General features: G+C 41.2%; 1 protein-coding gene across 1 annotated transcript; it reads right to left on the reverse strand.

The window, feature by feature from the left end:
- Positions 1 to 237: 237 nt before the first annotated feature.
- On the reverse strand, positions 238 to 26,714 carry LOC105465549 (HD domain containing 2). The gene is made up of 6 exons (XM_011714008.2): positions 26,559 to 26,714; positions 25,253 to 25,374; positions 23,442 to 23,544; positions 16,537 to 16,605; positions 1,454 to 1,592; positions 238 to 595 (listed from the first exon to the last, which is right to left on the reverse strand). The coding sequence occupies exons 1-6, from the start codon at positions 26,640 to 26,642 to the stop codon at positions 498 to 500; spliced, it is 615 nt and encodes a 204-aa protein (XP_011712310.2). The 5' UTR covers positions 26,643 to 26,714; the 3' UTR covers positions 238 to 497.
- Positions 26,715 to 27,364: the final 650 nt, after the last annotated feature.

The following is a 27,364-nucleotide window of genomic DNA, read 5'->3' on the forward strand; positions in this document are numbered from 1 at the left end:
AAATTCAAAATCTGGCTCAAGAGAGAGAATCTGAATAAGGCAGCAATTTCATCCGGGGAGAGAATACATTACTAGTACATTTTCTTTTCTGGATTCTTATCACTAAGTCAGCTGAAGAATCTGTTCTTAAAAGCAATCATAATGAAATTTTCTGTTGTTCAATGAATCTGGCCTTCAGGGATATTGGTAATTAAGTCAGAATAAGATGATTTTAAATCTCCAATAAATACTCCAAAGTTTTAGGTGTTTAATATTTATTTATTTAGTTCATAAACAGGCACTGCCCCCTCAAGTCTTCATCCATGGCACTTTCATAACCGCTTCCTGTTCTGTGGCTTTAGTGCCCAAGTTATATCACATTTCTTGCTGAAGTCCAGACAACTGAAAACAAACAGACTCACATCTAGGGAAATCAACAGACCAACAATGGCAAAACACAATACAATGAAATGGAAAAATAATGTTTTTTACAGGAGTGCAGCAATTTAGAGAGTGTCTCAGGAGTGTGGCTCACTGGCAGCTGCAGCTATGTTAGCGTTTCTTTCTGCCTCAAGTTCAGAAACAAGCTGGACTATCTCAGGGTGATTGAATTTTCCTGCAAAGCAAAAGAACAGCAAAAAATACATTCCCATATTGACAAGAGAGTACATTCATTTCCCCAGCTTGATCCCAGGGTTCACTGGGGGCTCTAGTCTGTGATCTGACCCATGCTTCACTCCAAAGCAGAAGGAGATTGCAGGTCCTGGGAAGGGGCCGAAGGGGACCACTTGGCATTTACGCTCTGTCACCCCAGGTGCAACTGAGAATAAGGATGAGACTCAGGCAAGGAATCATCAATTAGGCAGAGCTAGGGGAAACTTCACCAGGCTCCTGAGTGCCTCTACCAGGAACTATGGGAAAACTCAGGTGTGAGAGCTCAGAAAGCTGACGACAATCTCTGCCCATCCCAAACCTGCAATTAAGTAAGGAGAATGAAGCACCTATATGTGAAAAGACAAGGAGGAAGATCAGAGGGGCTAGGCCGGCTCAGGATGTAAACAAGGATGCTGGTGTCTCTCTTGTAAACACCTCTACACTTCAATTGGCTGATCTGTACTGTCATCCCTGCTCCTCAGACCTCCCCAGATTTCTGCTTTGGTAGCAACCAAGCTCTAAGCTATCGTAGGTCCATGACAGCTAGCATGGGGGACTGTTCACCCCAACATCTCTTCTCTCACAGTCTGTTCTTGCCTGTGTCTGTTGTTGCTTACTGTTCATTCCACATTAAACTCTATTCCATTTATTTCCTATCCTCAACCTCTTACCCGAATGTTTCCTTCCCTTTCTTTTTAGATGCTCCACGTGAAAGGGTCAGATAAGGGTACTAACAGTGGGTTTCCCTAATGTTAACATTGGTCACTACACCGAGTAAGCCAAACTAAAACGGACTCTTGTTGAAAATGGTGTTGAGTACCTGCTGTGGAATCATAGAAGTCTTGCAGACTTCCAGGTTTGTGTTCAAGGTCTTCATATTCAGATGCTTGAAGAATCATCTCACATTGGTCTAGCTGCTTCACAAATTTGGCTTCTGCACTAGATTGGGTCTCGTACTCCTAAGTAAAGGGACAATTAAAGCAGCATGATTAGCACTGCATAATAGGGTATCCCGGGAAAATTCTGACTCTGGCACCAGAAATCAGAGTGACAGCTACAAGTACATTCTGTATCGGCCCCATTTCTCTACTGTTTAGAAATCCTTCAGAGACGCTTCTCCTGTAATTTCACAGCCTAACACCAGGACTCTATACAAGAAAGATGTGCTCTCCATTCTAAGTATTCTACCAGAATCCGCGGAAGTCTCATATATTCATCTTACGTACTTCCAAGATCTTTTCTTCCTGTTTAATACCTGTCTTCATTTTCAGATCATTATTCTTTAATCTACCTAAGTAGTTTAGATATTTTTAACTTCAAGCTGATGTTTCATCTTATGCCTCTCAAACTTGTATTTCCCTCTCCATTTCATGTCAGGTTTCCTTGTCATTTGTAAGTGAATTTCTAGCTTTATCATTTACCTTTGGTTACCACTTCACCTGGGAATCTCTCTGCTTACTTTCCACATAGGGTAGATTTAATTAAGTTTCTCTGGGTTAAGACTATTGAGGACACAGCCAAGATCTGAGGTTTACATGCACTGGTGTGTGCATGTGTTGCAGCGGGAGGGTGGTGAATGTGGTGGGTGGGAGCAGTTTTTTTACCTTTCTCTTCCCACTGGTCCCTCCCTCTGCAGTGCAGACTTCGAACAAGAAGCTCCAGGAGGTCTGCTTCTTATAGAATGATGCTTGCCACCCAACTGCAAGTCCCAATTAATACTATATAGATTCATTCTTCTATTAAGACCAAAGTGCTCCCAAATGGTTTCCCTGCCAAGTTCTTGTTTGTAATTCTACCCCAGATGTGTTCAGATAATAAACCTGTCATGGTTTCTTGGCAGGGTGATGTGATATGAATCACTTAAAGGTTTCTTAGTTTTTATTACATGCTTATTCTTATAAAGGCAGCTACTTGGATTTGATAAAGCTGAGAACTGTACAGGGGAATCATTTAAATATGGAACCAAACACACTTTGCTTTATCTCAAAGGCACTTAAAAATAATTTCATTTTATTTGTTTATTCACATTCACAGTTATATGTTTATGTTTAATAAATTCAAGTTCATGATTTCACAAAAGGAAATGGAATACTCCAGGCATAGCAGTCTAGAATTTATTTTTTTCTGTTGAAAGCTGAAAGTGAGAAAAATATTTAAAGACCATTAGGAAATACAATACATCTTATAACAAGTTCTTGTGAACTTACAGATTTCTTTTAAAAGAAATATAAATTATTGAAATTTTCTCTCAAAAAATAATGATATAGGCATTCTCCAATAAAAAGGCAAAGCACACAATATAATACTACAGACAGAACTCTAGGGGTGAGAAAAAAGATTGGCATTTGGAGAAATTATTGCAAGTAGCTCTTAATGTCAGGAAGAGTTGGGTTCAGATTTGCATTTCAGAAAGGTCACTAACTACAGGTGGATAATATCTAGATTGGAAACAGAGAGATCAGATTCTAAGACTGTAGCACTAGCAGAGATGTTATAGGAATCTGGTGTAAGATAGTAACAGTGAAAATGGAAAGAAGTGGTAGGATTTAAGAAATATTAAGGATAAAGAAGTGAACTAAAATATAAAAGTAAACGAGAAGGAAAACTGAAAATGACTGCCTAGTTTCTGGTTTGAGTAACTAGGTTCATGATAAAAGGGTCAGCAAAAGAGAAGAAACAGACAAAAACTGACACAGCAAAGAAATAGCAAAACCCAATCAAAAACTGGGGGACATGACATTCCAATCAAGTCCAAATATATGCAAGTAGAGACAACCACCTCCAGCCATAAGCCCTGCATGACATCAGCATGGGAGTAAGAGGATTAATGTCTGATGGACCTGAGAATAGGAGAATCTCAAAAGGGCCAAAAGGTTTTCTCTAGAAACCTCACATTTTAAGAACAGTAGTTGACACTGGGAGGGATCTTGCCCACTCCAATAGTGGATGAGCGCAAGGAGCTTACATCAAAGACAGCCCAGCCCTAGTGAATTTTCCAATCTGACCTGCTGGGGCTCCTTCCCAGGAGAGGGCCCACATGAGGAGAAACTGCTGGGAAGAAAATCAAAATTGAGTGGGATACAAATAACACTGATGAAAAAAAGACCCAGATAAAAAAGGGGAAGGGGAACAAAGCCAGGAGAACATCTCTAAAAGCAAGCCACCACATTTTTTTTAATGCTACATTAAAAAAAACACAACAACAACAACAAAAGCAGAAGCAGCTCTGAAGTTAAAAATGCAACTTGTTCTCACCACAAAATATAGTATGTGAGGTAATGCATATGTTAATTAGCTTGATTAGCCATTCCATATTTATATATTTCAAAATATCATGTTGTGAACCATAAATATAAACAATTTTTGTCAATTTAAAAATAAATAAAAATGAAAAAACAAAGAAAAAGAGCAACCTGAACCAAATTTCCCTTCAAAGTTCAGTAAAACTAACTGCCAATCAAAATAAGCAACAGAAAGGCAGAAAGGTCATATCCTATATAGCTATCCCATAAGATAAAAAGAATAAGCAGCAAAATAACATCTCACAGCCAATTTGTGTCAAAAAGACATATCAAAAAGATACTACATTTGGCCGGGCGCGGTGGCTCAAGCCTGTAATCCCAGCACTTTGGGAGGCCGAGACCGGCGGATCACGAGGTCAGGAGATTGAGACCATCCTGGCTAACACGGTGAAACCCTTTCTCTACTAAAAAAAAATACAAAAAACTAGCCGGGCGAGGTGGTGGGCGCCTGTAGTCCCAGCTACTCGGGAGGCTGAGGCAGGAGAATGGCGTAAACCCGGGAGGCAGAGCTTGCAGTGAGCTGAGATCCGGCCACTGCACTCCAGCCTGGGCGACAGAGCGAGACTCCGTCTCAAAAAAAAAAAAAGATACTACATTTTTAAAAGAGAACTCGAATCTGTATTTCAGAAACAGATAAAAGACATTAAGAAAATGATACAAGACGAGATTCCCCGGGCAAGATGGCCGAATAGGAATAGCTCTGGTCTGCAGCTCCCAGCAAGACCAAAGCAGAAGGTGGGTGATGTTCTGCATTTCCAACTAGGGTACCCAGCTCATCTCATTGGGACTGGTTAGACAGTGGGTACAGCCCATGGAGGGCGAGGCGAAGCAGGATGAGGCTTCACCTCTCCCAGGAAATGCAAGGACTCAGGGAACTCCCTCCCCTAGCCAAGGGAAGCTGTGAGGGGCTGTGCTGTGAGGAATGGTGCATTCTGGCCCAGATACTATGCTTTTCCCACAGTCTTTGCAACCCACAGACCAGGAGATTCCCGCAGGTACCTACACTACAAGGGCCCTGGGTTTCAAGCACAAATCTGGGCAGCTGTTTGGGCAGACAGTGAGCGAGCTGCAGGAGTTTTTTTTTCCATACCCCAGTGGTACCTGGAATGCCAGCGAGACACAACTGCTCACTCCCCTATAAAGGGGGCTGAAGTCAGGGAGCCAAGTGGTCTTGCACAGTGCATCCCACCTCCACAGAGCCCAGCAAGCTAAGATCCACTGGCTTGAAATTCTCGCTGCCAGCACAGCGGCGTGAAGTCAATGTGGGACGCTTGAGCTTGGTGCGGGTAGGGGCATCCACCATTTCTGAGGCTTGAGTGTAAACAAAGCTGCTGGAAGTTCTAACTGGGTGGAGTCCACCATAGCGCTGCAAACCCACTGTAGCAAGAGTACCTCCCAAATTCCTCCTCTCTGGGCAGGGCCTCTGAAAGAAAGGCCACAGCCCTAGTCAGGGGCTTATAGATAAAACTCCCATCTCCTTGGGACAGAGCACGTGGGGGAAGGGGCGGCTGTGGGTGCAGCTTCAACAGACTTCAATGTTCCTGCCTGCTGGCTCTGAAGGCAGTAGTGGATCTCCTAGCACAGTCTCAAGCTCTGCTAACGGAAAGACTCTCTCCTCAAGTGGGTCCCTGACCTCCGTGCTTCCTGACTGGGAGATACCTCCCAGCAGGGGTCGACAGACACCATATACAGGAGAGCTCCAGCTGGCATCTAGGGGGTGCCCCTCTGGGACGAAGCTTCCAGAGGAAGGAACAGGCAGCAATCTTTGCTGTTCTGCAGCCTCTGCTGGTGATACCCAGGCAAACAGGGTCTGGAGTGGACTCTCAGCAAACTCCAGCAGACCTGCAGAAGAGGGGCCTGTTAGAAGGAAAACTAACAAACAGAAAGGAGTAGCATCAACATCAACAGAAAGGACAACCACAAAAAACTCCATCCAAACTCCAACCAACAGCAAAAACCAAAGGTAGATAAATCCATAAAGACGAGGAAAAAACAGCACAAAAAGGCAGAAAATTCAAAAAAATCAGAATGCCTCTTCTCCTACAAAGGATCACAATTCCTCACCAGCAAGGGAACAAAATTGGAGGGAGAATGAGTTTGACAAATTGACAGAAGTAGGATTCAGAAGGTGGGTAACAACAAACTCCTCCGAGCTAAAGAAGCATGTTCTAATCCAATGCAAGGAAGCTAAGAACCTTGACAAAAAGTTACAGGAATTGCTAACTAGAATAAACAGCTTAGAAAAGAGCATAAATGATCTGATGGAGTTGAAAAACACAGCATGAGAACTTCGTGAAGCATACACAAGTATCAACAGCCAAATCAATCAAGGGGAAGCAACCATATCAGAGTTTGAAGATCAATTTAATGAAATAAAGCGTGAAGACAAGATTAGAGAAAAAAGAATGAAAAAGAATGAACAAATCCTCCAAGAAATATGGGACTATGTGAAAAGACCAAATGTTTGATTGGTGTACCTGAAAGTGACGAGGAGAATGGAACCAAGTTGGAAAACACACTTCAAGATATTATCCAGGAGAACTTCCCCAACCAAGCCAGACAGGCCAACATTCAAATTCAGGAAATACAGAGAACACCACAACAATACTCCTCAAGAAAAGCAACCCCAAGACACATAATTGTCAGATTCACCAAAGTTGAAATGGAGGAAAAAATGTTAAGGGCAGCCAGAGAGAAAGGTCGGGTTAGCCACAAAGGGAAGCCCATCAGACTAACAGCAGATCCTCTGCAGAAATCCTACAAGTCAGAAGAGAGTCGGGGCCAATACTCAACATTCTTTAAAAAAAAGGGCCAGGCACAGTGGCTTATGCCTGTAATCCCAGCATTTTGGGAGGCCCGGGTGGGCAGATCATCTGAGGTCAGCAGTTCAAGATGAGCCTGGCCAACATGGTGAAACCCCATCTCTATTAAAAATACAAAAATTAGCCAGGCGGGGTGGTGAGCACCTGTAATCTCAGTTACTCGGGAGGCTGAGGCAGGAGAATTGTTGGAACCCGGGAGGCAGAGATTGCAGTGAGACGAGATTGTGCCATTGCACTCCAGCCCGGGCTGATAAGAGCAAGATTCCATCTCAAAAAAAAAAAAAAAAAAAAAAAAAAAGGAAAAAGAAAAGAATTTTCAACCCATAGTTGCATATCCAGTCAAACTAAGCTTCATAAGTGAAGGAGAAATAAAATCCTTTACATAGAAGCAAATGCTGAGGGATTCTGTCACCACCAGGCCTGCCTTGCAAGAGTTCCTGAAGGAAGCACTAAATATGCAAAGGGAAAACCAGTACCAGCCACTGCAAAAACAAACCAAAATGCAAAGACCATCGACACTATGAAGAAACTGCATCAACTAGTGGGCAAAATAACCAGCTAGCATCATAATGACATGATCAAATTCACACATAACAATAACAACCTTAAATGTAAATGTGCTAAATGCCCCAATTAAAAGGCACAGACTGGCACATCGGATAAAGAGTCAAGACCCATTGGTGTGCTATATTCAGGAGACCCATCTCACGTGCAAAGACACACATAGGCTCAAAATAAAGGGATGGAGGAAGATTTACCAAGCAAATGGAAAGAAAAAAAAGCAGGGGTTGCAATCCTAGTCTCTGATAAAACAGAATTTAAGCCAACAAATATAAAAAAAGACAAAGAAGGGCATTACATAATGGTAAAGGGATGAATGCAACAAGAACAGCTAACTATCCTAAATATAGGCTTCATCTTTGGGATGCAAGGCTGGTTCAACGTATGCAAATCAATAAACATAATCCATCACATAAACAGAACCAATGACAAAAATCACATGATTATCTCAGCAGATACAGAAAAGGTCTTTGATAAAATTCAACACCCCTTTATGCTAAAAACTCCCAATAAACTAGGTATCGATGGAACATATCTCAAAATAACAAGAGCTATTTATGACAAACCCACAGCCAATATTATACTGAATGGGCGAAAGCTGGAAGAATTCCCTTTGAAAACTGGCACAAGATAAGGATGCCCTCTCTCACCACTCCTATTCAACATAGTATTAGAAGTTCTGGCCAGGGCAATCAGGCAAGAGAAAGAAATAAAGGGTATTCAAATAGGAAGAGAGGAAGTCAAATTACCTCTGTTTGGAGATGACATGATTGTCTATTTAGAAAACCCCATCATCTCAGCCCCAAAACTTTTAAGGTGATAAGCAACTTTAGCAAAGTCTCAGGATACAAAATCAATGTGCAAAAATCACAAGCATTCCTATACACCAATTAATTATAGACAAACAGAGAGCCAAAACATGAGCAAATTCTCATTCACAATTGCTAGAAAGAGAATAAAATACCTAGGAATACAACTTACAAGGGATGTGAAGGACCACTTCAAGAAGAACTACAAACCACTGCTCAAGGAAATAAGAGAGGACACAAACAAATGGAAAAACATTCCATGCTCATGGATAGGAAGAATCAATATCGTGAAAATGGCTATACTGGCCAAAGTAATTTATATATTCAATGCTACTCCCATTAAGCGATCATTGACTTTCTTCACAGAATTAGAAAAAAACTACTTTCATATGGAACCAAAAAAGAGCTCATATAGCCAAGACAATCTCAAGCAAAAAGAACAAAGCTGGAGGCATCATGCTACCTGACTTCAAACTATACTATAAGGCTACAGTAACCAAAACAGCATGGTACTGGTACCAAAACAGACATTTAGACCAATGGAACAGAACAGAGGTCTCAGAAATAACAAGACACACACCTACAACCATCTGATCTTTGACAAACCTGACAAAAACAAGCAATGCAGAAAGGATTCCATATTTAATAAATGGGAAAATGGCTAGTCATATGCAGAAAACTGAAACTGGACCCCTTCCTTTCACCTTATACAAAAATTAACTCAAGATGGATTAAAGATTTCAACATAAGGCCTAAAACCATAAAAACCCTAGAAGAAAACCTAGGCAACACCATTCAGGACATAAGCATGGGCAAAGCCTTCATGACTAAAGCACCAAAAGCAATTGCAACAAAAGCCAAAATTGACAAATGGGATCTAATTAAACTAAAGAGCTTCTGCACAGCAAAAGAAACCATCATCAGAGTAAACAGGCAGCCTACAGAATGGGAGAAAATTTCTGCAATCTATCCATCTGACAAAGGGCTAATATCCAGAATCCACCAGGAACTTGAACAAATTTACAAGAAAAACAAACAACCCCATCAAAAAGTGGGCAAAGGATATGAACAGACACTTTTCAAAAGAAGACATTTATGTGGCCAACTAACATATGAAAAAAAGCTCATCATCCCTGGTCATTAGAGAGATGCAAATCAAAACCACAATGAGATACCATATCATGCCAGTTAGAATGGCAATCATTAAAAGTCAGGAAACAACAGATGCTGGAGAGGATGTGGAGAAATAGAAATGTTTCTACACTGTTGGTGGCAGTGTAAATTAGTTCAACCATTGTGGAAGACAATGTGGCGAATTCTCAAGGATCTAGAAGTAGAAATACCATTTGACCCAGCCATCCCATTACTGGGAATATACCCAAAGGATTGATTATAAATCATGCTGCTATAAAGACACATGCACACATACATTTAATGGGGCACTAGTCACAATAGCAAAGACTTGGAACCAACCCTAATGCCCATCAATGTTAGACTGGAAAAAGACAATGTGGTACATATACACCATGGAATACTATGAAGGCATAAAAAAGAATGAGTTCATATCCTTCGCAGGGACGTGGATGAAGCTGGAAACCATCATTCTCAGCAAATTAACACAGGAACAGAAAACCAACCACCATATGTTCTCACTCGTAAGTGGGAATGGAACAATAAGAACATATCAGCACAGGTAGGGGAACATCACACACTGGGGCCTGCCAGCGGGTGGGGGGCAAGGGGAGTGATAGCATTAGGAGAAATACCTAATGTAGATGACGGGTTGGTGGGTGCAGGAAACCACCATGCCACATGTATACCTAGGTAACAAACCTGCACATTCTCCACATGTATCCCAGAACTTGAAGTATTAAAAAAAAAAAAAAAAGAAAATGATATAAGACATAGAAGAACAACATAAAAACAGTGAAATGTAAGATAAAAGGTTGTTTTAGAAACTAAGCAATAAGAAACACAAGGGTAATTAAATATGATAAATAATGCCTTAAGAGAAATAGAAATGGAAAAGGAAGATAAGTTTAAAAGTTGAACAGAAATGAAGATGATATAAAGGGTTTGAAATAAGGTGACAAATAGTGAAGACAGGCAAAGAAGAACCAACATACAGATACGGAAGAGTCCCAGAAAAAAGAAAAGCAAAGCAAAAGGAAAACTATACCTCAAGAAACCCTTAAAATTAAATTTTTTATAAAAAATTTCAAAGTATATATTGAAAATGCATGCTAAATACCTAAGGATATTAACCCAGAATGAGCAACATGAAGATACATTCTAATAAAATTACCAGACTTAAAAGAAAAAAAATCCTTTGGACACCTATGTAAAAAGAGTATCTGGCATTTAAGGAAAATAAAATTATGATCAGACTTCGACAGCTTCTCCATATTGTCAGAAGTTCAGTCAACTGGAGATACAGTTGCCTTAACAAGTACCCTTTTAAAAATGTCTCTCCCCATCTGTTCCTCAAAGTACAGGTGAGGCTTGATGTAGAGCAGTATAAGGATCCCGGGACCTTAAATCTTCAATCTGTTACTTCTACTTTGATATAAATAATCTGATTTAAGATATTCAAGAAAAGAAACTGGGAGCAAAGATTTTACATGCAGTGAAACTGACTTTCAAGTATAAAGAACACAGAGAAACTATTAATAACATGCAAGAAGAAGGAATACTGTTCTGTGAGCCTTTCATGAGGAATCTACTAGGCAACGAGTCTCAGAAAACCAAAACTGTTGAGAAATTGACATAAGGACTGGTGCTGAACATAACTATATGGTTACCTGTAGAAGTAAAACTAAATGCAGTTAAAAAGGAAGAGGTTATAGTGTGTAATAGTGAAATGTTTTAACAATGTAGATATAGTACAACTATTTAAAAAAATAGGGTGACTCAGGGATAGTATAGGCAAAACCATTTTAAAAATTGTTTTCAGTAATCAGAATTAATGATGGTGGTATATACAACTGTCATTCTGAGACTGGTTCATGTGTAAAGAAGGATAAAGCAAATGAGTATGTATAAAACATTCTAATGCTAGCATCCTCTCTGTACTATATAGCCAGAATTCCTGTTGTGGAAAAAAGGATATGTACCATAATAGAGAAGTGGTTAAGTAAAACCTCTGTAGTACTGAAGTTGAATTGAAAACATCAGTATGAACTCACAAGGTATTATATGTACAATGACCATCCATAATGCTCATTATGTGGTCTTGAAATACCATTTGCTATTTTAAATTAAACAAACAAAAAGCAAAACAGGAGGTCAGGGTGGAATATGCTCAAGATGAAGCTGGAACGCCCTGCCATTTCTGCTATCGAAGAAGCATTATTTCCTATATGAACTGTAATCAGAGTAGATGAGAGTGAAGCACAAAAGTATTTCAGCTAATAAATAAAAACAAAAATAAAATATTAGAATATTACCATTCTGAAGCCCCGAAGTATTAAGGAATGTAAGCATGAAGAAAAACTAGTCATTATGTAGTGCATGACCAAAAGAATCCAATATGCCCCCTAGTTTTGCCAAAAGGTTCCAACCTGAGTCTGATCCAGTCTGTGGATCCAGCTGCCAATCTGTATAAAATAAGAGAACAGAGGAACACGACCTGCACCACAAGTGTGCAACTGGGAAACTATGGGAAACTCTATAGGCCAAATGGTCTGGATTCAACAGGTAAATTATAAGAAAAAGAAAGAAATGCAGGGGGAGACTGTAGATTAAAGGAAATTTAAAAGACATTAAGCTTTAAAAAAAAGTGAGCATGATTAAACTAAAATATCTAGAAATGAAGAGTTAAGTGATTAAACCTTAAAGACATTCTAGGATATCTGTGAAAATCAGGGTAGTGGTTAATTTGGGTGGGGAGGGTGTTTGGATCATGGCACAGGGAAGGGCTTCTGTGGTGAATGAAAAAGTTCTAAATCTTTACCTGAGTTGTAGAGTTAGAAGAAAGTTATCTTTCTAATAATTCATTATGCTACTCTTGGGCTTTTGCATGGTTTTGAGTTTTTTATTTCTCGATAAAAGGCTTTAAAAATAATATAAATGGCAGAAGAGAACACGTACAGGCCTGAAGCTGTTGAGTCGAGGTTCCTGTGGATGATTAGGTGGAGCTGTTCGGGAGGCTGCTGGATTTACGTGTCTGGGGTTTAGGAGGAAGGTTTTTCAGTAGAATCTATGGAGCAATCAGCACATGATTGCTGAGGCACAGGAGGGGTGTGGAGAGAAAAGAAGGCTAAGGACATGGCCCCAAGAGGAAGACACAGGTTCTGAAGATGTAGGTTGAAGGAGGGGAACATTTGAAAAAAGAAACAGCCAGAAAGGCACAGAGAAAACCAGGAGAGGACAATCTCACGACCTGAGGAATGAGGTTTTCAGCAGGGGAGTGGCAACACCTCAGGCTGCCACAGTGTCAGGCAGCACACAGGCAGAGCGGGGTTGCCGGATTCAGCCACATGAAGGCCGGCTGTGACCTTAGCCAGAGCAGCGCCTGGTGGGCCTGTCAGTCACAGCATGGTGGCCGTGAGGAAGCAGAAGCGGGAAGTTTAGTTGTGAAGAGAAGTAGGGAAATGTGGCATTCAGGGAAAATTATTCCGAAACAGGGTTGTGTGAACATATTCGCAAGTCTTCTAAAAAGCTGGAAAACTTCCTATCTGACAGCGTCTATGTTCTTAAGGAAGGAAGGGGCAAGAATACTTGCTATAAAATCAGGGGAGAAGTGGCAAGGTAGATGCTTGAAGAGAGGGCTGAACAGCTGATGTGGGGCAGAGACAGGGGAGGCAGAGAGAGGAGCAGGGAGGTGACCTGAGGCCCACTGATGGGGTGCTAGCAGCCCTGAGGCTCTGCAGAGCCTGGTGGCCAGGGCAGCTGTGACCCCAGTCCCCAGGCACAGAGACTCTGAATCAGTGTTTCGCAGCCTTCTGGTAGGACAGGAGAGGACATGTGACCAAATGACTCAGATTGGGGTTTCGAAGAAACAGAGGGGCAAGGAGTCCAAGCAGGCTGGAGATTCAAATTCTAGGTCCTGAAAATGGAGGACTAAATAGGCAGAGGAAAGGAAAACAGTGAGATTAACATTTCCTTCTCCTTCCTGGGGAAAATGTTGGCCCTGAGTGAAGTGCTGATCTCTTGAAAGTTTATCTTTTGCATCTTCCCCTCTCCAACCTCCTAGCAACTCTCCCTCCAGGGTCCTGGGGTCCTCATGCTGCTCTACATCAACCCCACTTGTACTTTGAAGAATGAATTGGGGGGAGACATTTTTAAAAGGGTACTTGTTACCTTAACTGTATCTACAATTGACTGAACTTCTGACAATGTGGAGAGAAAACTTGGGGTTAGAAACAATCCAAGGACGGTGGGGAGTGCTAGGCATTTCACATGCAGGAGAGGCTCCCCTCATGCCTTGGGGCTGAAAAGGACATTTCTTTAAGGCAAAATGCAGGTGGTTCAGTAGACATCTTTCTGTGATACTTTCAGAAAAAAAAAATGTTTTTTCTTGGCTTGGTGAAATGTGATTTCACCTTCTATGATAAAAGATAAATTATCATCAAGGATGTTTAATGGCTGCAAATAGATGTGATCCTCTGGGCTGAGAAACATTTTAAAGTGATAAATAGTTGTAATTAGCATTTCTAAAACCAATCAACTGTCATTTTCTATGTTAGTTACATGCTATTCTAAGCTCAATGGGCACAGAATGACCCTACTTTCTTAAACCAAAAACCTTGATACATGGACTGGAGACAGAGAAAAATAGAGCTTACTATGTGCCAGGCAGTATCCTCATTGCTTTATGTATATTAATTACTTTAATTCCTATAACCCTATAATTATTGCCTCATATATTGCCAATTATATCCTCATTTTACAGACGAGGAAATTAAGGCATAGAGATTAAGTAAATCGCTCAAGATCTCACAGCTAGTAAACAGGGGAGTCACTATTTGAACCTTGGAAGTCTGAAGCTTATGTACTAACAACAGACATGAAGTATCAAATGCATAAATTATTACAGAAACTTGTACTGTGTCGAATACTATGTTGAAAAATGTATGTACACCTACAGCCTATAAAAGTGACCTGTGAATGTGACCTTATTTGGAAACAGGGTCTCGATAGAAGTGATCAAGTTAAGATGTGGTCTTACTGGATGAGAGTGGACCCTTATTCAATAGAGGGAAATTTGGACATGGGTTCTGACATAGGGCCAATACCATGTAACTACAGGGAAGAGACTGCAGTGATGTGTCTGCAAGACAAGGACTGCGATAACCAAAAGCTACAAAAAGGCAAGGAAGAATCCTCCTTTTGCTTTTGGAGAGAAATCTTTATCAGGCTTCATTAATTCAACCAATGACATTTATAAGATAGTAAAATTGTTACCTGTTTAGGGGTTATCAAGTGTTTTAATTCTCTGTGTTTTATATTTATTCAAATTCAAAGCCGTTCTAAATAGCTTTTGTAGCATTTATCTTTGGAAGACACTACAGTAAATTTTGCAGTAGTTTTTCACCAGTTGTTGATAGCTAAGAAAATATTTTGATAGATAACTGCTACCATGTTTACAATAATTAGGCACAAAGGTACAAATTATTGTAGAAGTTTTTCAAATTATTAATACAAGAGTGTTTCCCCCTTAGGCGACAATACATGAGGTGCTATTGTTTTTTCTTTTATGTATGAGATGCAACCTAACTCCACTCCATTATTTCCCAACATATAAGGAATGTTCTGAAAGTTCATTTGAAAGTATATACTTTGAGATGAGGCACACTTTTCTAAAGAAACCCTGCTATAACTAGTAGTAACAGGTACCATCTGAGCCAGGTTCCAAGTTAGATACCACACATACTTTGCCAGGTTTAATTTTCATGATTATTCAATGAGATAGGTATTGAAGGCCTACAATCTCTCATCTTAAACCCTGGGGCTAGAGCTTTCAGATTTCAGCATTTTCTTTTTTTGAAAAATAGTATGGTACATGCGGTATATACTAAGTCACGCCTCTAATGAGGTCTGGGACAGCACTCAGTTGCTGGATGAAGATTTCTGCATCAAAGAATACTAATTTTCATGCCAAGAGAGATGGATGAGGACTCTAAATAGCCTCACGTTGGTTCAGGTAAGATTTGCTGTCTAATGAGTTCAGGTCAGGTCAAATTTCCTAAAAACTGGTTCTCTGAGCTTTTCAAATTTCATGACTGGGGATAAGGGTGTGGGAACCTGTATGACTCTCATTTTCTAGTGGAGAAAATGAGGTTAAATAGAGTCAAGTAACTCACACATGCGTGTGTAAATAGGAGTTGGAATTCAAACTCAGGTCTCTGGCTGCAAGGCTCTGGTCTCTGCATCACACCTGAATGCCTTACAATGGCTATTTCATCCCATCATCAACCCGAACCACAGAAAATGGCAGTGCCATACAGAATCTGAGCGTTACACGGCATTTCTAGGAGAGGGAGTTGTACAGGGTTTCAACCCTGGGCACTTCCTCTCTCACTCCTAAGACAAGGGACGACCTGACCCCAACACATGAGGCAGTAAGACAGGAAATTCTGCCAGTTTTGGCAGAGGCAAAGTGGAAGGGGCCTGAGTGTAGAAAGGGAAGGTGGAAGATCAAGCTCTAAGACAGGAGGATGAATATGGACTTTGAAGAAAATGTGAAAAGTAAGAGTGGGAGGGAAGGCTATTCACAAATAAGAGGAGGCTTAGGGCTCAAGCAAGGAAGGGCCAGTGTGGACTGGCTGGAAGAGAGAAACTGTAATTGGAAATGGGAATTTTTTTTTCCCCTTCACAAATGAAAGACAACAGCAGAAGAGGGAAGCAATGGGAAAAAAGAGCTGAACCTGCCCTTTCCTTCCAGCCCAACCTCCCTTCACTGTCAGCAGCACTGGGAAGGGAGTGAGCACTGGTAGAGCCCTGTTCCATGCCACGCATCTCTGTGGCACTTTACCTTGACCTCATCCAACCCTAACCACCCTCCAGGGTCTTACAGATGAGCAACAGACTCAGCGAGGGAAACGTGCCGAGGTCACAGAACTTCAAAGTGGAGAGGTGGGATTCAATCCCAGCTCTGAACTATCCCCAAGTCCATGTTCTCTTCAAGGACCAAAAATGGGTGGGTGTGGGCAAAGCAGCAAGAAATCCAAGGCTGTGAGTCAAGTGCCAGGAGTTGGGGTGGCGAGGGAAATGGGGAACTTAGAGAGATACAAAATTTCTATCCATCAGGAGAAATTTCTGCAGCAGCTGGGAAGTGACAAACAGACACAAACCAGACAGTAATAAGTTAGAGACCCCTTGTTAAGATCATCTAAGTCAACTACAGCATCAGGGAGCCATATAAATTCAGTTAGAAATTAAAAACAGTAATGCATTATATATACTTACTTCCCAAAGTTCATAGAGCTCCTTTCTGAGGTCCTCTGGTAGTAGTTGGGTTATCTGCTTCATAGCTTCCTGAAATATCAAACCATTACTTTAATTATATTGACATTTATCAAAGTTAACAACTACTCTGCAAAAGACAAATGGGTTCGGATTCTTACAAACAACTCCCACAGGGGCAGCAGAGTAAACTGGCCTATATTGGACAATATTTATAGCTTGTAAGGAAGGCAGGCAGTTGTATACCTTAAAAAAATAAGTGTAATCTTCATATGGGCTTTGCTTAGCACCTATTTTGTGGTCTACAACACAACAGACACAGAAAAGGACAATGAAGAGGTCATGAGACAATTACAAAAATATCAGAGGTGTTCCATTTTACATCTGTGGATAAATCACAACATACCCACATACATTTCAATCATAAGCATATGAGAGTTCAAAACAAACCTGAGTGGGGAGAATGGGAAAGGAGTACTGAATTACGAAGCTCAAAGAGATTTTTTGTATATTCATTTTCTATTGTTAATATGTTTTTATTGCAAGATGTAAAGTACAACACAAATGAGCAATTATTGCCATTAACATAAATGAAGTTACATGATAGAATTTTGTAGGCTCACAGACTCACAGGCTGAAAAGGGATATTAAACAGCAATTAGCTAAACCATCCATGTAGTATCTGAACCCTTCAATAGCATCATGGAACGCTTCTATTCTCTTTCCAAAAATGTATGCAGTGGGAGGAAGCCTAGTACCTCAAGAGGCTGCCCCATGGCTTTCGGCAGTACTGGCAGAAATTACTTTCTTACATCAAGCTGAAAATTTTCCCTGTAGTTCTTCTACCACACCTAACCCATCCCTCCTGCTTTCCTCTCTCACCCACAAACACAATGTCAAACAGGTGGACAGTGACCCCACTGGGCTGGACTATCTGTGGCCACAGTGACTGGTCCAAGAGATAACCTTATAATTCAAACCAGGCCACTCAGGGGCCATTTGCATTTGTCACGCAGAGGCTAGGAGAGAAGCCATATTCCCCACCACAAGGAGAAGCGTGAGAGTTAGCCAAAACCTAATGAAAAGCATAGACGAAATAAGAGAGTAGAGGTTGTCCTGTACTTCTAGGCTTTCTGTACTTTGTAGTCCCAAAGATTTCAGGAGCTACCCTTATCCTCCACTCTCCTCCTTTATTTATGAGTTACTCTAGTATCCTTCCTTTATTTCTGAATTACTCGAGTATTCTCAAATGGCTTCAAATTCCTTCACCACCTTCATTCCATACCTTTTAATCCGGCTCAGTCCTTCTAACCACAGAGGCTAGGCTCTTTGAATGGAATATGGCTATAAAAACCATTTTTGGCAATATAAAGGTCTTACATAAAATAAAATAGTGAGTTGCAGGAAAGCAATGAAAACAAAATTGGACATTTGTGTGTATATTTATTTATTACTGGGAGAAAAAAATGTTACAGAATACAACCACTTCCAGAGCAAACCACATTTGCCAATGTCAACAATCCCCTCTTATAAATAACAACACCATCTTGAATGGCTTATTGAGTTATAGAGTGGTAGCATCACACTACCCTTAGTATGAAGAAATTTAGTGTTATGTTGTACATGCATTCTTCCTTGTTTCTTTTTCATAAATTTCAGCCAAGAATACTTGAGAAAATACTTTATATTTTCACAAATCAACTGTGTCTTTATAGATTGCTTTTCTCTACATAATTCCAGAAACACAAGTTTGCCAACTACTTCCAGTTGAAAAGAAAGAACTAAATCATATGTACATACAGGTATATGAAAATCTCAACTTTAGAATGCAAATATGAAAGTCCTGCTCTGACAAGAGGCTATTTTATTCTCTTTAAAACGACACACCCAGAACTGCATACAGTGATTTATGTATGATCTGACCAAGGTGGAAGAAAATGGAATCATCACCTTCCTCATGGTAGATACTATATTCCTTTAAGAGCAGTGTAAGACTGATTTGGCTTTTTGGTGATGATGTCCAATTACTAAGTTATTAATAGGCTTCTTGTTGTTTAAAATCACCATATTCTTTAAAAAACAAAACAGCAACTATGTTGTTGCTCTCTTCCTGAAACTGAACTATAATTTTCTGAATCTAGGCTGATTGGTATTTGTTATCACACAATCAGAACTGCATTTTTGCAACCTTGTAGAGAGTTAATATTCTTTGTTTGGCAGCATATACCAGAATCAAGCCCACCTTTTTAATTGAACCCTCTGAAATCAACATGGCTCAGGTCCAGGGCACACAGCTAAGTATGCCAGTCTTTTCCCTTCCTGGCAAGCGATGAGCCCTGCCACTTCCACTTCTATACTGAGTTTCACCTTGTTGTTCAGACATAGATTTAGAGTGACAGCTTCCCTAGCCTCTTCCTCTGTTAGCAAAATATGTCAAAAATCTGCCTAAAGCGCTGAGCTGAATGAAGCTTTCGGCAAATATTTTGTGTCAGTTTTGTGACAAGTATCTGGAAGGTATTATTCATCATTCAGACACTGATGAGGCTGAAAAGTGTAGCAGTCAACTGAAGACCAGATCCAGACTGGGTTTCAAACCCGGCTCGCCATTTATTAATACTAATTGTGGAACCCTGAGCAAGTCATTTGACCTCTTTGTCCTTCAGGTTTCTCATCTACACAATGGGGTCAAATAATGGTACCTACCTAAGAGGATCATAAGGATTAAGCAGTTAATACACATAAAGTGCTTATTATGTGCCAATACTAAGCACTTTATAAATCTGGCACATAATAAGCACTCTATACATGTTTGCTATGTTTTTCATTTTCTCCTTCTTGTCATGCTCACTCTATAATAAAGTTCCATTCTCGCTGTAATCTCCCAGTTCTTTAGCAACTTTAACCCTCCCAGACACATGCATACCACGACTCTGCCTTCTGTTTCAATAAGGTTTTCCCTTTGCAAAGGAATATGACCTGCCACTGCTGTATTCCAGCTTCAAGTTCCACCTCACTAGATCACGGTGATCCTTATCAGACATCATTTATCAACTTGCATTATAATATCAAGTGTATGTTAATATGTTTAGGAATGAGGCCAGACTACAAGTATTGCTTTTGGCCCCCTTTCTAAATTTGCTTCTTCTATGCCCTCATTCTCCCTTTCATCTTCATACCCACTTTTCTCCAAAACAATCAGCCCTCCAGGTTTATCAAGTACAGTTGGTCCTCCATATCTGCGGGTTTTGCATTAATGGATTCAACCAACCATAGATTTAAAAAAAAAAATGAAAAAAAATGATACAAATAAAAAACAATACAGTGTTACCAACTATTTACATAGCATTTGCATTGTATTAGGTATCATAAGTAAAACAGAGATGACAAAGTATATGGGATGATATGTGCAGGTAATATACAAATATGACACCATTTTATCTTGAGCATCTGCAGATTTGGTTATCTATGGGGGTCCTGGAACCAATACTCCATACATACTGAGGGGCCACTGTATTTTTTCTCCCTCCTACTTCAGTTCAGAGGCTCAATGATCTAGCCAGCAAGGGCAAATGAGGTTTCCTGGTTCTCATTAGGCAGATTCCACCAGGAGCCAAGAAATCCTCATTTAATTATCTTAATGCATGGTTCAGACATCCAAATCTTGTTCATAAACACCATCTGCATAAAGAATTGTTCACCTCCCTCATTTTCTTCTCTCTTCCCAAATCCTGACTAGCAGCAGGAAGAGGCAATAGAACATCAGTGCTCTCCAAACCTTTGGTTTCTTGTCCAAGACCTTGTGATTCTTTAAGATGTTTCCCCATTGCCTTCTGCTTATGACATTGATTCCCCTGTGAATCAGCAGGAGTGGGCAGCAGTCAGGAGGTTTAATGAGGCTGGAAAGGTTTTTCATCAAAGCCAGGAAATAGCATCCTGGAAGGCAGCAGTACCCTCTCTGATTGCTCAGGTCCCCTCTGTGCCTGTCCATGGGGTGTCACCAGCCAGGACTCAGCTCTGCTAGGAACAGTCGTAGATCTTCCTCATTTCCAGTTGTTGGAGATGGTTCACACTGACTGGTTCTTCTCCAGAAGGTTTTGACTTGCTCCTCTGTGGAGTGAATCTCAAATTCACTGTGTGCTTCCAGAGGGAAGTCTGTCTTTTTTTTCTGGGCCCCATTTCTCCTTGCCTTCTCTTCACTTTAAGGACTTCAATGACTCACTGGTACTTTAGAATATGATTTCTCATCCACAATGTCCAGACTTACCCTTGAATAAAACTATCCTGCAATGAGCTGTATAATTGAGGAATTTTTTCCCTTCCTTTCCCTGTGTTATACTTCATTACTCACCATCCTCTGCTTCAGGTACCAATTCCTTTCTGCAACTCAGAATCTCGAACTAATTGGTTTCTTTTTATATTAATTTGGCCAGTCAACAGAACAGTTCTTTATTCATAGCAGTGCAGATTCATATAGAGAAACATTTCCTTAGACTCCTCCCTTTTTCCTGTCTTGGTCAGCCTGTATCTTGGACCTAAACTTTGGCAGGATGAACACATTCCTTATACGATTCCCCTTGTGCCTATACTTTTGGGTAGGTTGGAACTCTTAAACTGAGACCCTCATTCCTTGTGGCCCTTCTTACCTTTGGAGGGCAAAAATCCTGCTGGCTACTGAGCCCCTGTTAGTCTATAGGTGTATTCAAAATACAGATCAAAATGGAGTTTCTTATGTCTTCCTTTTCTACATAGACACAGTAACAGTCTGATCTCTCTTTCCTTTCCCCACAAGCTCCAGTCTCCCCAGCTCTGAGAATAGACATTTAAGCCTACTTGCCCTGTTAAACCATCTCACTAAAGACTCCTACTACTCAGCAGTTTAGGACCAATCTCTTAGGCCTCCAAAAAAAGTAGCTAGCAATAACTCTTGAATTGAAAACCAACCATTCAGCATTCAAAAAAGGCTTCCTTCATTTTCCAACTTCTGCTTCAAACACATCTTCCTCGTTTGCCCTGGGCTCTGGGTTTAGAGTCCAAATTGATGGTAATTTAATACATTATTGATGTTATTCATTTCTTTCTAATACAAATATTTGATTTTTCTTTACCTTCAACCCCTAAGTTAAAGGAGTAACTTAAAATTTACTAAATAATAATTATAATAATGATTCGATTTGTGATTTATAGAACTTCTCTCCAAAGAACTTAGTTAGCATGGAGAATTTCCTACAACCTCATTTAAATTCCAGCTATTTCTACTATTCTAATGAAAGTTATACTATCTACAGCTACATATTAGGGAGAACTGAAACCAACACAATTTTCTGTCCCTGTGTTAAACAAAGCTGGGAGCAGACATAAACCCCTCTTATTGTGTTAAGGATGAGACAAGTGATAGGGTTTGGATGTTTGTCCCCTCCAAATCTCATGCTGAAATGTGACCTCCAGTGTTAGAGGTGGGGCCTAGAAGGAGGTATTGGATCATGGGGATGGATCCCTCATGAATGGTTTAACGCCATCCCCTTCATAATGAGTGAGTTCTTGATCAATTAGTTCAAATGAGATGTGGTTGTTTCAAAGAGTGTGACACCTCCCCACCCTCTCTCTCTTGCTCTCGCTCTTGCCATGTGATGCACCCGCTCCCCCTTTGCCTCCCATCATGATTAGAAGCTTCCTGAGGCCCTCAACAGGAGCAGATGCCTGTGCTATGCCTCCTGTACAACCTGCAGAAGTGTGAGCCAGTTAAACCTCTTTTCTTTATAAATTACTCTACTATTAAAAAGTCAAAAAAAGACTTTTTTTTCTCCACAGCTAGTGAGGCTGTGGGGAAAAGGGAATGATTGTACACTGTTGGTATGAATGTAAATTAGTCCAGCCAGTATGGAAAGCAATGTAGAGATTTCTCAAAGAACTTACAGCTACTATTCAATCCATCAATCCCATTACTGAGTATATACCCAAAAGAAAATAATCAGTCTACCAAAAAGACACATGTACTCATACCTTTACTGTTGCACTATTAACAACAGCAAAGACATGGAATCAACCTAGGTGCCCATCACTGGCAGACTGGTTAAAGAAAATGTGGTACATATACACCATGGAATACTATGTAGCCATGAAAAAGAATGAAATCGTGTCCTTTGCAGCACTGTGGATGGAGCTGGAGGTCATAATCTTAAGTAAATTAACACAGGAACAGAAAATCAAATACTGGATGTTCTCACTTGTAAGTGGAAGCTAAGTATTAAGCACACATACACATAATCAAGGGAACAACAGATACTGTGGACTACTAGAGGGTGGAGGGAGAGGGGGGTTAAAAAAACTACCTGTTGGCTTACTATCAGGGTGACAGGATGTGTACTCCAAACCTCAGCATCACACAATATTCCCATGTAACAAATCTACACATATATCCTGTATCTAAAATAAAAGTTGAAATTAACAAAAATAAAATAAAATAAAAATTACCTGGCCTCAGGTATTTCTTTATAAAAGCTACAAAAGAACAGATTAACACAACAAGCAAAATCCAATCTGCTGCTTACTCCAGAAAATCCCTGCTTCTGGAAGATAAGGCTGTAAACCCCTAAAACAGAGTCAACACTAACAGTTTACTCTTCAAAACTCATTACGACCTTCCTTCATATGTTTACTAATCTAAATCTATTATGTCCTAAACTGTGCAATCCCAGCTAGTTGCCTAACTTGTCAGATCCATCTTAACACTCTCCAGCCCAGGCCCTGAATCTCTAAAATTATCCTCCCCTGACCTTCCCCTTCCTAAGACACTACTAAGACTATCAAGGCAGTATTCTCCCTAACCGCAACAGGTCTCATAAACTTAGCTTTGCTTCAGCAACAGGTTTTTCTGGTGGTTTTTTGCAGAGTCAACAGTCAACACTGACCTCTTCTCGCCTATGTTTTTCTTCCTTGGGGATGTTATCTGCTGGTGCTATGTCCCCAACGATGCATTCTGCCATATCATGAACGAGGGCTAGGCGTACACATCTGATCAGGCAAGAAATGTTGAATAATTACACAGAATTATATTCACTACAAGTTCCTTCTCTATACTCTTCCAAAATTGCATAAAATATATTTTTTTCTCCACCTTAACAGAGTATTTTAATGTAGTATTTTCTAAAGTAGTTACATTCTGCCAGCCTACAACAGTTCTGATCAAAACTGTTAGTTCATATTCAATAAAATACATGTGAGTGGAGGGGAAATTGTTAGCATGAATTTTTTTTCTTAAATGGTTTGTCTCTGAAATCTCACTTTAAAAGGCTGATAAATAGGCCGGGTGTGGTGGCTGATATCTGTAATACCAGCACTTTGAGAGGCCAAGGCAGGAGGATCACCTGAGGTCAGGAGTTTGAGACCAGCCTAGCAATATGGTGAAACCCCATCTGTACTAAAAATACAAAAATTAGCCAGGTGTGGTAGCATACACCTGTAATCCCAGCTACTCAGGAGGCTGAGGCAGGAGAATTGTTTGAATCTGGGAGGCGGAGGTTGCAGTGGGCTGACATTGCACCACTGCACTCCAGCCTGGGCAACAGTGAGACTCTGTCTCAAAAAAAAAAAATTACATTTAACAACTTTCATGTTCCTGACACATGTGAATCATTCCATAAGTGGTTATGATTATTAGTGGTTAAGGAATAGTAGTTGTGATAATCGTCATCAAAACAGGAAGTCAAGTAATGAGATAAATGCCCAATCGGGCCAGTATGTTTTAGCCTCCCATACTACCGAGGCAATACAAGGCCCAACAGTGTCCTTTGAGATTTCCCTGCGTCTACTCTCTTTCTGGTCCAGTTCAAATCCCAGACTACTCCAAATTGCATCTCTATTGGACTTCACTTTCACTTCGTACTATTTGCCAAAAACCTCCTCAGCTCCATACCATCTGCTGAGTAACAGAGGACTACTCAGGCTTCCCCAGTGAACCCTTTGCTGCAGTCAAATTGATTTATTTCTCATTTGCAAAATACTCCTTTACTTTCCTACATTCAGGGCTTTGGTTTATCTGCCCTTCTCTTTGCATGCAGTGCCTTCTCCTACCTCTCTGCCTATGTTAACCCTCTAGAGCTCAACTCAGATTGCACCTCCTCCATAAAGATCAACCAAGAACAGGTGATCTCCCCTACTCTTACAATACTTAACATTTTCGACTATAACTTATATTTCACTTCTTATAGAAGTTATTTTGGGCCTGTGTAAGTCACTTGGGATTTATTTACTCTCTTATACGCTAGTAAACTTACTTTTGTTCTGTGCTCAAAAAGCATTTTAACACTTGTCAATTGAATGAAGGGGGAGAGGATACCTCTTGTCTTGCACATACAACTCCAAAAAGAGCCTCATGAATGTATGCTACTATCCATAAAAGGCACTAGAAAAGAGCACACGGTATAATACAATGCTAGAATTTTAGACATAACACACTCACCTTCAAGGCCCCAATATCACACTTAAGTCTCCTCTGATACCCTAGGCAGGCTCTATCACTTGCCAACATAAAACCCAGATTGCAGTTTACAACAACGGAGGCAACACAACCCACATCCTAAATATGCATGGTTTGCTTCAAATAATTTTTCTTGACCTATAAACTAACCTACAAGGATTTGACACAGGTCTCAGTGGTAAAAACGGGTGCACACCCATAGACCAGAATCCCTCACGAGCATCAAAGTCCAGCTCAGCTTACCGGTCTTTGTTAAGACGGTCATCTTTGATCACCATAGCCATAACTGCCATCCGGTACATGTGATCTGACACGCTCTCCGGCCTTTGGACATTTCTGTATACCCAGCCAGTCCGTGGGACTCTCTGATAAATATGAAGAAGAAAAAAGTTTTAAAAACCAAATACTAACTATCTGCTATGCTCTTCAAGAGATGTCCAGGATATAACACACAGAAACCGGGTCATAGTTTCAGAACCTATTACAAAATGTTTTGCTAAACTAGCTAAAATGATAGACATCTGGAATCAAATGAACTTGAGAGCTCAGAGAATGAAAGGGGGAGAAGACAGAGAGAGATAAGTCACAAAGTCCATTCGTCAGATTACTCTGTTACTGATGTATAATGACGGAACATATGCAAGTTCTTTAAAAAACAAAAACAAAAACAAAACAAAAACTGCATTTTTACTAACTACAAGAATTGTGGCTTTTTGCCTTCAAATAATCCTACACACGCAGAAAACACTGTATTGAAGGCTCTGAACGTGAACGAGTGATAGGCTTCCAAAATCTGAGGCACAAGGGATAAGGGCACTTCTAATTGCTTGATGCTACCACGTGCCGGGACTCTTCCTTTTATTCACATCATAACCTCATCTTGTGAAACTGCATTTCTTCCTCAGAATTCTACATCGCTAAGGAATGTTATAACTAGTAGTCAGAGTGGCATGAAACAGATAATTTACTTTGAACTTGGGAGAGAGACGGGGAAGACGCACATGATGAAACTCATGTGTATGACATTAAATCCTGTTTGGGGGGTGGCCTTGAGAAAAGTCTTGTTTCTGGAAGTAACTGTGAGGCAGAGGTAAAGCGCTCCACTTAAAATCTGCAGAGCCGACAGATTCTATTCTTTCCACCCGTGCTCAGAAGCAGCCCCACCCTACACACACACACACACACACACACACACGCACGTGGTTCTGGGGTCTTGAGCCCCGGAAAAGCTCAGTGCAGGAAGGGCGAGGCCGGCTGCTCTCTGGGAACTGGCACGGCTGCAGGGCGGAGCTCGCGGCCCCCGCGGCCCCGAGCTCTAGGCTCAGACTGCGCGCCGTCCCAGCTGGCCCGGCTGCCCCTCCGGCTTCTTCCTCTGTCCACAGTCCGCGAGGCGCGGCCACATCCCCTGGACTGGGGCCTTTCCCGAATTCGGCGCGGCGGACCCAGCGCAGGAAGGGGAAAGGCCGCGGGCCCAGCGGGGAGCCGGAAGCTCCGCCGCCCCACAGTCCCGCCCGCTCGGCCGCAGCCTCCGGGCCTGGCGCCCGCTCACCTTGAGCTGCCCCACCAGCCGCAGGAACTGCAGTAGAGACCGAGCCCCGTGGCCCAAGAAGGTCGCAGAGGAGACCGAAGCCATGTGGCCACGGAACCTGGCTGGGCGGAGCAGGCCGCGGCGAAGCTCCTCCCCGCCCTCCTCCTCCTCCCCTTGTCTGTCTTCCACCTCCTCTTACTCTTCTTCCTCTTTCTCCTCCCCCTCTTCTTCTGACTTCTGCCCCCTTCCTCTTCCCCTTCCAACTCCCTCCTCCTCATCCCTCTTCTTCCTCCCCCACTTCCGCTTTCTCCTCTCCCTCGTCCTCCTGCCCCTCATCCTTTCCCCCCCTCCTCTTCCTCCTCCTTCTGTTCTTATTCCTCCTCTCCCTCCTCTATTTTCTCACGATTTTCTCAGACCCTTCTGTCCAGCCTTCCCCTTCCTGGCCTTGGTGTCCGCTGCTTGGGCATTGCTCCATCAGTGGCAGACACCTTGCTTAGCACATACTGGACACTCAGTTTTATTTTTCTTTGTGAAAAATAAAGCTCTCCTTTCTAAATTTATAAACCTCGTTATTCTTCAGTTGACAATGTAAAACCATGAAACTGGATGAGGTAACCTGGCAAGAGGGTGTGAATGAAGGAGAAAAGACACCCAAGGCCTGAACCCCAACATTTAGACTTTGGGAGATCAAGCTGGAGCAGCCAGTGAGGTAGGAAGAGGATTAGTAGGTAGGATAGTTGTGTCTTGGAAGCCATGTACAAAAATATTTCAAGAAGGAAGGAATACAGTCAACCAAGTCAATGTTATGTCAGATCAGGACCAAGATT

This window comes from Macaca nemestrina, chromosome 5 (genome assembly GCF_043159975.1).
Source record: "Macaca nemestrina isolate mMacNem1 chromosome 5, mMacNem.hap1, whole genome shotgun sequence".
Lineage (NCBI taxonomy): Eukaryota > Metazoa > Chordata > Mammalia > Primates > Cercopithecidae > Macaca > Macaca nemestrina.

What these genes read in the sequence shown, in the direction of transcription:
- LOC105465549 (XM_011714008.2), bottom strand. Translation starts at nt 26,642, where the DNA reads ATGGCTTCGGTCTCCTCTGCGACCTTCTTGGGCCACGGGGCTCGGTCT. An exon ending in GGCTGGTGGGGCAGCTCAAG is followed by an intron (nt 25,375 to 26,558) that starts GTGAGCGGGCGC and finishes CATATTTATCAG; the next exon opens with AGAGTCCCACGGACTGGCTG. An exon ending in CTTCTATGATTCCACAGCAG is followed by an intron (nt 596 to 1,453) that starts GTACTCAACACC and finishes TTTGCTTTGCAG; the next exon opens with GAAAATTCAATCACCCTGAG.